General features: G+C 39.9%; 1 protein-coding gene across 1 annotated transcript in view; it reads right to left on the reverse strand.

Annotated features, from left to right (window-relative positions):
* Positions 1-11630, reverse strand: part of LOC102084038 (aromatic-L-amino-acid decarboxylase) — a 50404-nt gene that overhangs the window by 20495 nt on the left and 18279 nt on the right. Inside the window, 3 exon segments of the mRNA XM_065052766.1 lie at positions 636-702; positions 6308-6451; positions 10683-10817. Of these exon segments, the coding sequence (XP_064908838.1) occupies positions 636-702; positions 6308-6451; positions 10683-10817 (346 nt within the window).

Raw genomic sequence — 11630 nt, forward strand, 5'->3', positions numbered from 1 at the left:
AGCTAGCAAGTGAGTTCTTTTGACCAGGCCTTGCTGCAGATCAAAGCTGGCACAACAGATAGAACAGAAATATTATGAAGAGTCCAGGGCTCGACCACTGTATTAAATACCCTGGTACCTGTCCTGTTTTCTTGCATGAGGAAGGAAATTGGGGAAGGGAGAGGAAGGATTAAGGAGATTACACGCAGGTTTTTGGAGCGTATTTCTCTGCTTTTAATGGCCATTAGATCCAGACAGAAAGGAAACACTTGGTGCAGAGGAACATTGGAGTTCAGCTTTTTCCTGATCTTCACCACTGCCTTAAATGTACTGTCAAGGAGATGGGCTTGCAGATAAATGTTACAAACCGATATGTTCTAACTGAGAATTTTCCAACATACACCCCCAGAAAAAAACACAAAAAAAAACAAAAAAAAAACCAAAACAAAGCAAAAACCCTTGAGGTTTTTTTGTCCTCTCTACTGTTTCACAAGCTTGCTGCTTGGCCTAATGTTAGAAAGAGAACTGTAATTGAAGGTCTCATCTATAAGCAGCCTTATTGATTTTGGACACTGACACTGCACAATGACTTGGAAATGGCTCAACATGGCTTAAACTGGTATCTGCAGTTTAAGAAAGTAGTGGTAAAGACTTACAAATAGGACCCAGGTCAAACAGTTTGTCAAAGGAGCAGCAAGGTGTGGTTCCAAGTGTTGCACAGAACTGCAGAGACAAAAAAAGAAAAGAAAAGGCAAAAAAATAAGTGTTACAGAGAGAACAGATTTCATAGGGAAAATAAAGTGATTTTTAGCCAATACCCATCCTTCAGTGGAACTTTTGAGAATCTATTTTCTTTTTCAAAGCTCCCAAAAGACAGATGCATACATTTGAATGTTAATATGAAAGTGACCAATAGGTAATGTAATATAGTCACACTATTATATTAATGCTATCTCTTACATATTTTCTATGTGTTCCACCTGCAAGGTGATCATGTTATAGCAGCTTTATAATGGATAGGATTGTTGAAATATATTGTACTATATCTATGCCAGCTGCAGCATATCAGTGTTGATTTATGAAAGACAGCATAAAGCTCATAGGCCTCTTATTCAAGTGAACTAGGCTGGAATGCAGCAAACCCTACCTCTGAATTTAGCAGTGCTCAGCTTAGTGGTCTCCACAATTGAGAATCCAGGTCAACATCCATTCAACAGAAGCCTGTCTCAAGCTAGGAAAATAGGGCCCAACTGAGAGCAACATTTACGCTTGTACTTAACCACCAGTTAGTATTAATTAAATGAACCTGACTTCAGTATATGCGTTACAGCTACCCCTCAGCTGGTGGCCAGATGAAGGGCTGCATATCAGCCACACTTAGAAACTGCTCCTCAATAAATAGAGGCAAATTTAGTGCCTCAACACCTTTAATCACCTACAGTATGTGGCATTGTTTTTTGGTGGTGGTGGGTTTTTGGTTTGGTTTGGTTTTTTTTTTTTTTTGTTTTCTGATAAGGGAAACTGCATCAGCTTGGATACAACCATGGGCTCTTCATTAGGAATGATGTCTCTGCTGTCTCTTCTGGCAGAATTTCTCCTGTTATACATTCTGCTTTGATGCTGAATTGCTCCCCTTAGTGAAGGATCAGTGAATACAGGGAGACAAGGAATAAAGTGGCCTAAGGTGTTTCCTTGGCAATGCGCATATCTCTGTCACCAGAACAAAATAAAATAGCACCAAAGTACTCAAGAACAGAAGAAATTGAAAGGCTTTTGGAATCTACAAGCCAGAAAAAGGAGCCCTAACACAGTGTGTGGACTGTTGCTCAGCATGACAGAGAATTAGCACACCTTTTGAGCTGAGGCCAACCATAAAGATAATAAGATCTAGTTTAATCTAAGCTGACATGTTTTATGTATACAAATAAATGGAAGACCTGGCACAGGCCATATTAACTCAGACTGAGCCTCTCCTGTCTTTGAAAGCCTGTTAGGCACAGCTAAGCAAACAGAGGAAGAAAAACAACAGTTAAATCATCCTTTGTAAGGGTGTCACTGAATGCATAAACCAGAATTTTTTATTTCTTCTTGCTACACATGGAAAAACTGATAAGGAACAAATACTTATGTGAGGCAAGTTGCATTTTTTTGTAATTGGACCAAAGGTGAAGAAAACCACATTAAATTTGTATGTAGTGCACGGAAATGTGATATAGTGATATATTGTACTTTAAAATTAACAATAAGATAAACAAGTAGAATCTTATCTAGCATATTATGAGCTTGTACCAGGTAACAGAGAAATAAAACAAGCCTTGAGAAACATGTTCACTTCAATAGGTGCAGTGCAGAGAAAAAAGTTCATTTAGGCAGCCTCAGAGATGCTTTGTTTCTCAGTCGTAGTCTTATTATATTGGAAAGCAATTGATGAGACGTGCTTGGACATCCCAAGGGATCACTAGTTACAGGCAGGCTAGAAATCTGCATTCTGCACATATGAAAAACACTTTTCAGGCTAGTCATCTTCATACTACATAAAAACAGACACTAAAGGTTAATAACACAAAGAGGAAAAAGATTACATTTTTAAAAGAGCTTGTCAAAACTTAAGCTTCTTTGTCCTATTTGGCATTTATCCATGACTACAAGCAAGCTTAATCTGCTACTTCTTCTGAAAATAGTTAATAGAAATATAAGTCACATTAGCCCTTTTCAAAATGTTACCACATGAAAGAAAAGAATAAATGTCCATCAGACATGACTTTTCTGAAAAAAATGTGACATATTTTAGACTCTTAAAAAATCCCATTTCTAAAGTTCTTGATTTCTAAAACAGGGATTTTTTCTTCTATTTTTTCCTTCAGTGGAGACAAGTAAAAGCATAGTATTGGTACCATATTATACCCCTTTATAGATCTATGCAGATCATGGTCTGTATAAAGATCGATAGATCAACAGATCAGTGGATTAAGGTCTAGATAAATACCTGGCTGCAAGACTGGTGTCACAGGCAGAATTTTGTGGTTTTTGGTTGTGGGTCAGTCTACATGACACCAGGCCTGCTGGTGACAAATGAAGTGCACCTGTCTCAAACTGGGAAAAGGATCGTTGGACGGAAGTTAGCGAGGTTTGTTAAAAGAGCTTTAAATTAGATTTGAAGGGGGAAGGGGAGAAGTCCAGGTACAGCAGAGATGAACCGGGGGATAGCATGCCAAAGTTTGAAGGATGGGGTGCTAGCAAGGTCCTTTGGTCTGCTGTCTCAGTGGAGGTAGATGATGGAGAGCTGTGTGGCATAATAGCAAAGACACAGGGATTATAAATGTGTTAGAAACCACAGAAGTGCCTAAGAAAGGTCACAAAGGAATCAGGGCTTCTCACTGCAAAAAAGGTGGCTGAAGTGCATCTATACCAATGCACACACCATGGGCAACAAACAAGAGGAGCTGGAAGCCACTGTGCAGCAGAAAAACTATGATATAGTTGCCATCACAGAAACATGTCGGGATGACTCACACAACTGGAGTGCTGCAGTGGATGGCTATAAACTCTTCAGAAGGGACAGGCAAAGAAGGAGAAGAAGTGGGGTAGCCCTGTAGGTTAGGGAGGTGCTTTGACTGTCTAGAGCTTAATAATGGTGACGAAAGGGTCAAGTTTTTATGGTATCATCAGAGGGAAGGCCAATAAAGCAGACATCCTGGTGGGAGTCTGTTACAGATCACCCAACAGGATGAAGAGGCTGTTGAAATATTCTGCAGGCACCTGGGAGAAGTCTCATGATCATTAGTCCTAGTTCTCATGGAGGACTTCAACTTACCAGATGTCTACTGGAAATACAACACAGCAGAGATGAAACAGTCTAGGAGGCTCCTGGAGAGTATGGAAGACAACTTCTTGACACAACTGGTCAGTGAGCCAACTAGGGAAGGTGCCCCACTAGACCTGTTTTTTGTGAATAGAAGAACTCGTGGGTAATATGTTGGTTGGAGGTCACCTTGGGCATATCGATCATGAAATGACTGAGTTTTCTTGGAGAAGTCAGGAAGGCAGACATCAGATCTTTGGACTTCCAAAGGGCAGACTTTGATGTGTTTAAGAGGTTCATTGGCAGAGTCCCTTGGGAGGCAGCCCTGAAAGTCAAAGGAGTCCAGGAAGGGTGGTAGCTCTTCAAGAAGGAAATCTTTGAGATGCAGGAGTAGGCTGTCCATATGTGCAAAAAGATGAGCTGGTGGGGAAGAAGGTCGGCCTCACTGAACTCAGGAAAATATATGACCTTTGGAAGGAGGAACACAAAACTCAGGAGGACTACAAGGATGTTGTGAAGTTATGCAGGGAGAAAATTAGAAGGACTAAAGCCCAACAAGAGCTTAATTTGGCTACTGCTGTCAAAGGGAACAAAAAATGTTTCTATGAAAACATGAATAACAAAAGGAGGGCTGAGGACAATCTCCATCCTTTAGTGGATGTGGGAGAAAAATATAGTGACAGAGGATGAGAGAAAGGCTGAAGTCCTGAATGTCTTCTTTGCTTCAGTCTTTAATAGTAAGACAAGTTGTGCTCAGGTAACCAGCCTCCTGAGCTGGAAGACAGTGATGGGGAGCAAAATGAAGCCCAAATAATCCAAGGAGTAATGTTAATTACCTGCTACACCACTTAGACACACATAAGTCTATGGGTCCTGATGAGATTCACCCATGGTTCTGAGGGAGCTGGCAGAGGTGCTCACCAAGCCACTTGCAATTATTTATCAGCAGTCCTGGCCAACCAGAGAGGTCATGGTTGACTGGAATTTGGCAAATGTGACGCCCATCTACAAGAAGGGCCAGAAGGAGGATCTGAGGACTTACAGGCCTATCAGTCTGACCTCAGTGCTGGGGAAGATCATGGACCAGATCATCCTGAGTGACATCACGCAGCTCATACAAGACAATCATCAGGCCCAGTCAGCATAAGTTTATTAAAGGCAGGTCCTGCGTGAAACAACCTGATCTCCTTCAATGACAAGGTGACCTGCTTAGTGGAGGAGGGAAAAGCTGTGGATGTTGTCTACCTAGACTTCAGTAAAGCCTTTGACACTGTTTCCCACAGCATTCTCCTGGAGAAACTGGCTGCCTCATGGCTTGGACAGGCATACTCTTCACTAGGTAAAAAACTGTCTGGACGGCCCAGCTCAAAGAATTGTGGTGAATGAAGTCAAATCCAGTCGACAGCCAGTCACAAGTGGTGTTCCCCAGTATTCAATATTTGGGCCAGTTCTGTTTAATATCTTTATCAGTGATCTGGATGAGGGGATTGAGTGCACCCTTAGTAAGTTTGCAGATGACACCAAATTGGGTAGAAGTGTTGATCTGCTCAAGTGTAGAAAGGAACCTGGACCGGCTGGATCATTGAGCTGAGGCCAATGGTATGAGGTTTAACAAGGCCAAGTGGTGGGTCCTGCATTTGTGTCACAACAACTCCAGGCAATGCTACAGACTTGCAGAAGAGTGGCTGGAAAGCTGCCCAGCAGAAAAGGATATGGTGTTGTTGATCAACAGCCAGCTGAATATGAGCCAGCAGTGTGCCCAGGTGGCCAAAAAGGCCAACAGACTTGTATCAGAGTGAGGTCAGCAGGACCCAGGAAGTTATTGCCCCCCTGTATGCAACATTACTGAGGCCCCACCTCAAATACTGTGTTCAGTTTTGGATCCCTCAGTAAAAGACAGTCATTAAAGTGCTGAAGTGTGTCCAAAGGAGACCAACAACACTGGTGGGGCATCTGGAGCACAAGTCTTATAGGAAGCAGTTGAGGGAACTGGGGATTATAACTTGAAGAAAAGGAGACTGTGGGAGACCTTACAACCTCTCTACAACCACCTGAAAGGAGATTGTAGCATGGAGAATGTTGGTCTCTTCTCCCAAGGAACAAGCGAGAGGAAATGGCTTTAAGTTGCAGCAGTGGAAAAATAAGATGGCGTTTTAAACTGACAGGAGGAGTACATCTGATGAATAAGTAAATATTTGTAAAAGAGGCAGTTTCGAATTCAAGTGTTAAGAGATTATAGCATTGCAGGATTACATACAACTACAAAATTTGCATTCATTTATTCAACTGTTTAATATAACTTTATGTCATTTCAAAAATCATTTTTGCTGAGAAGTGCAACCAGCTACTCAAATCAGTGGCTTATACTTCACAGAAAGGTGTGTGAAGAACACTCATGGAACCTGCCCTAGCATTTGAGCTAAGCTGCCTATCGATCCCTGTGTTAGGGATGAGATCATATACCCATGTCAAAAATAGCTTATCAGAAGCAATAAATCCACTGATAAATTAAAATCCAGTACTCACAAAGAAAGGGATAAGACCTGGAGCTCTGTCTTCATCCAAAACTTTCTTTAGGGATGAACCACAAACACTGAATTTATCATCTGAAGAAACTTTTTTAATCTTCACACCACCAATTAATGCAGCCTTTTCCACTGATGAATGAACCTACAAAGGAATTTTCAGGTTTTAAGACAAATACATTTCATGAAAAAGTAAGAAGTTAATTTGTATTTGAAAAGACAACACAATTTCTTTCAAATGAAGCAAGTGCTTGAGATCCTGGGTCTGTTGTCGATACGTAACAGATATGTACACCTCCCTCTTTCATATAGATAGACAGATAGACAGATACAAGTACATACACATATATATGCATACACACACACACTCACGCAAATACACTAATAGAATAATAGAAATCCTGAAGTATTCTTGAAACCATTGCCATGGCATCATTCAGGCAAGAGTTCAATTACCCTTAGTGAAAGCTTTAATTAACATGTTCACACTTAGTCAGCATTGATTAAGAGCTTCAGGATTTGGCTCCAAATCAGTCAAAAGCAATGCAGACAGTCTAACTAACAAGTATTAATTTGCTCCCTAGCATATTTTTATGGTGTACAGCATTGCTGAACCCTAAAAAAATATACATCATGGTATATTATACATTGAGATATTTTCTTACATTACCCTTTTTTTAGATTGTGGTTCAGTCATTCATGCATTTTTGTAGACAATTAGGGATCATTTCCAATATGTTATTTGACTTACAACTCATCTTACTTGAACTGTCCTTAAATAATACTTTTTATAACATAAAGTGTCAGGAAATAAAAACCAAAATATCACTAATAAATGATTATGAAATTCTGAAGTACAATACTATAATAACTCAAGAACTCTCTTAACAGTGAAAGGTATGCATAGCCACAAAATAATCTCCTTTAAACTAAACCAAATCTAAACTAAAACCAAACAAAAAAGAGCTATTTTTCCTTCCACACCTCCTACAGTTTCATTAATCATAATTAATTTGAAAGAGAAAAATTCCCCATGTTTTCATATCATGACTATTGTCATTCATAATCTCTGTCCTACTCTTGTATGGAGTGCTAGTGCCTCCAAGAGCACTAATTCTATTCTAACTTAGCACAGAATCACGGAAAAGATTAAGCCAAAACACAGGTTGAAGAAGACAACGTGAAGATAAAATTTCTTCCTTTCTACTTCACATATGCCTGGAACGGCATATTTTAAAGGCAGATTGACTACTGACTTGTATCTCAGCAGGGCCTTTTGTGAAAGTACTTTGCCAAACTAATTAGGCAACAGCTTGAGAAAGTATAGAAGTCTAGAGTTCAAATGGAACTGACTTTTTTTGAAGTGAAAAACAATGCGTGTACCATAGCAACACCAAACTTCATTCAACTGTACAAAGGAAAGAGGTATTTTATAACTGATTTATACAAGAATTTGAAATAGCAAACTATAATATTATACTGAGGTTGTTACCCAGTAAGAACCTCAGAATTCCTTCCTCAAGTCTCCAAAATCATACTAAGGCTCTCTGGTAACTACAGACATTCACAAGCTTCAGGTTAAAACTGCCAAGATGCTTTTGCATTAGAACAAATCTTCGGTGACCTGATGTTGCACGGAGTTCCTGGTGCTCATAAAAATACTCAGGAATCTCCCATCACCCTCAAGAAGAGCAAGGAACCAAGCAGAAATCATTGAAATGAGTGGGTAGCTGCTTAAAGTAGCCAAATAAACATGTCAAAAAAAGACTGATAAAGGAAATGGCCTGAGAAAATTTGAGAATATCTAAAAGCTACCCTGACTTCTGTCCTGGTCCCAAACAGTCAGGTGTCTCCTGTCAGGAGTAACTGGATGTTTCTCTCAGCTCGTATTGAGTGTCCTTTGCAAGAGAAGCCTCAGCCAGGGTAGCCCAAGTGCTAAAACCAACAGGGATCCTCTTCTGTTGTCCCCAAATGCCCAAGTAGTTATTGGGGAAAGCTTTGTTGCCAGTCCTGCTCTGTGCTCATTAACATACAGCAAAATAATTTCAATGGGATAAAGATTTTCCCAAAATGCCAAGAAGCTAAAACGATCTCCCAAAATACATGAGATTAAAGTTCAGTTTTCTGCTCTGGTCTCATTACCAGCCAACTTTTTACTTCCCTCCTAGTGCATTCTTGCAGTGTTGTGCTCTGTCAGTGCATGGTTTTCTCTCCCTGTACTGGTTTAACTGAAAGCAAGTTAATTTTCTTCATGCAGTTAGAAACTCTTCTTTTTCATAGCTAGCATGGTTGTTGTTTGGATTCGGTTTGAGAATAACAAGATAACACCCTGGGACACTTTCCAGTGTCTTTGAGTTGGAACAAAAAGAATGTAAGAGCTTACTGTTACCTTAGTTGTTGTCTGAGAACCAAGGTCTCTGAGCTCTCTGCCTACAGGTTGGAAGCAGCTGGGAAGGGAGGCATAGATAGGGCAGAGCTTGGCTGACATCCAGACTGATCAATAAGAATATTCCATGCCATTAGTGTCATGCTTCATACTTAATGAGAGTCAGATTTTCTGGCTAGGGAGACAGAGACCTGTTCTGGTTCTGCTCCATTGTGATTGAGTTCCATTCAGGAGTTTCCCTTTAGCTCAGCCTTTTGCCACCCTGCTGTTCAGCAGAAGCCTCTGGGCCTTTTTGTCTTTTTCTGTCTTCCCCCAGGATCAGCTGTTCAGGACCAGGGCGCTCTCTTCTTGGGAGTGGCTGCCCAGCACAGACAGAGTTCTTGAGGAATTGCACTGAGTATCTTTTATTTTATATTCTGTTTTTGATTTTATATATATAAGTAGTAGTAGTAGTAGTTATATATTAGTGTTATTTTGTTATTTTATTAAACCGTGTTAACCCGTGAGTTTCTCCCTTCCCTTTCAATTCTCTCATGTATTTGGGATGGGGGGCGGTGAGTGAGAGAGCAGATATCATGGTTAGATTTCTAATGTGGGTTAAACTGCAACACTCCCGCAGAACGGCTTAAGCTTACTTCCATTTGAGGATTACTGCTTATGAGTCACATAGGTCTGTTCTTAATGCAGAAGGACCGGTGAGCTCTGCAACAATCTGCTTCAAAAGGTCAGCAATACCTTAAGGCAAATCCTCCTGTAAACATAAGATTGTCTGACCTTCAGTGGATAGGAAGGTCTGTCAGTCCTCATTTCGGGTCAGCTACTTACATGGGAGAAAAACATGAAAAAAAGAAAAAAAAATAGAAGAATAGAAATACAAGAAGAATAGAAAGAATATAAATAGAAGAATAGAACAGAATAGAAAAGAGAAGCAACACAGACATTTAGGTCCCAGAAAAAAACAAAAAGGACAAATATCCTCTGTGCTTTTTGAAAACAGTTCTCTTTCCTCACATTTTCTTGTTCCGACTCTTCTCACCCTGCAAGGGTAGCCCCTCTTAGCACCAGCAATGGGCAAGTTCACTTTTAACTTGTTCTCCAGTGCTTTTTAACTTACGTTTAGTATTAAATCAAGGTAAGCCTGAAACTTGGCCGTTTTATTATGCAGAATCAGATATTACTTAAGCTAAACATCAAGAATTAAGGAAATTTCTTCTATCTCATTGACATTTAAATAAGAAAATGTCACAGCTATCAAGAGAAGCAACATTGCTTGGCCTTTCAGTAGGATTAGGCAGTCATAAAGATCTCACAAAACTAAAATTTGCTTTCATTAACAGTAAAAGCCTCTCATGGTCCTGGCCTGCTGAGAATTTAGCCTAACTCAGTCTGCTAAATACTACTCACAGTCAGAAATCAAGGACCATATTTTCTGTTTTCTTACAAGATAGCTTAATAGATAACATGGAGTTTTTAGGAGTTGTTTTCTTTAAAAAATAATGATGTTTTGGACTTCCTCAAGTACTGTGACCAATTGGCTTTATATTCATGCACTAGATTTGTCTGTGTGCACGCACCTGCACCCATGCATGCATAGAGAGAAGAATGTATGTTTATTTGTTTTTCTGTGTATATGGGAGGAAAATAATGTGTGCACACACAGACACACAAGCCTAGATGTAACAAAAGATGGTCTAGACTTACTCAACACAACTGAATTTTAAAACCTTACTCAAGTATCTTTATTTACTTCAAACTAGCTCTTTTTATACAGAATCAATATTTCCATAACACCGACCTCTGGATATATGTTCTTTGTATTATGGTAGCACAGATGAGGTTCCAGCCTACTTATGATGTACAGTAAGATTTAAACAAGCAAAACCAATCAGTCACCAACTCAGAGAGTTTATACTTAATTCACCGTCCTGTTGAGATGGCTGAAATGGTTAAGTATAGACCCCATATCTCCATGGTTTTGAGAGGTACTCACCTGATCAGATGCATAGGCCACCAGCCTGCCCATGATGTCAGCTTCTGTTAGCTCAGGCTTTTCCGATTGCACCCGTCTGATGGTTTTTGTCCTTGCAGCAAGCAGTGAAATCAGGGTGGCCTCGCTTGCACTTCCCTGTGGGACAAATTGAAGGATGGTTCAAAAGAAAGATATTCCAGAAGAAAGGCAACATTTTCTTCTGTATGAACCTGCAAAGTTGTTAGCAGAAACTACATAGGAGAAAACATGAAATCTCATGTTTCTTAAGGATATATGTGACAGCAAGGGAAGAATGTTTGATCTTGGTGTCCTTGATGCCTCTGTCTGCTCTCTTTAATCTCTGTGCTTGTTCAGTTTAGGCAACAGCTTTGCAATCAGTGCCAGAAAGCTGAACTCACAGACTAAAACATATGTGAAAAGGCTCTCAAGACAGCAATTAATCATTTGTTAACCAGTAATCATGGCAGAGTAACTGCTGATTTCTGTTACTCTGGATTTCCGCACAGTTAACTTCCATCAGAATCTGACTGTCAACTCTCATTTCTGTAAGCATTACCAATTGAAAGAATAAATCCTATCAGCAACTGCTAACCTAAAGACATAAATCCTGTCAGCAATTACTAACCCAAGGATATGTAAATCAGTGGACAAGTTTTGGGTCAGTCTGCTCCTTTAACAAAGGTAAGAGTGATTTGAAGAACTCCTTATGAGGAGCTCCTGTCCTTCCAGCTTGAACATCCTGGAAACTGCACAATTAGTTGAGTTTGTTTAACATATATCTTGTAAGCTGTCAGAGTGTCATTTAGATGACCTTTGCTCTTTATAAGCTCACTATAATACAAAAAATTGCACCCACAAGAGCAAAGACCCCTGCCCAAGTGAAGACCCTAACCCATGAGCATGCATACTAGAAGAAAATGATTGTGTAACCGTACGTAAATTACTCAC

The sequence above is a fragment of the Columba livia genome, chromosome 2 (genome assembly GCF_036013475.1).
Source record: "Columba livia isolate bColLiv1 breed racing homer chromosome 2, bColLiv1.pat.W.v2, whole genome shotgun sequence".
NCBI classification, from domain to species: Eukaryota; Metazoa; Chordata; class Aves; order Columbiformes; family Columbidae; genus Columba; species Columba livia.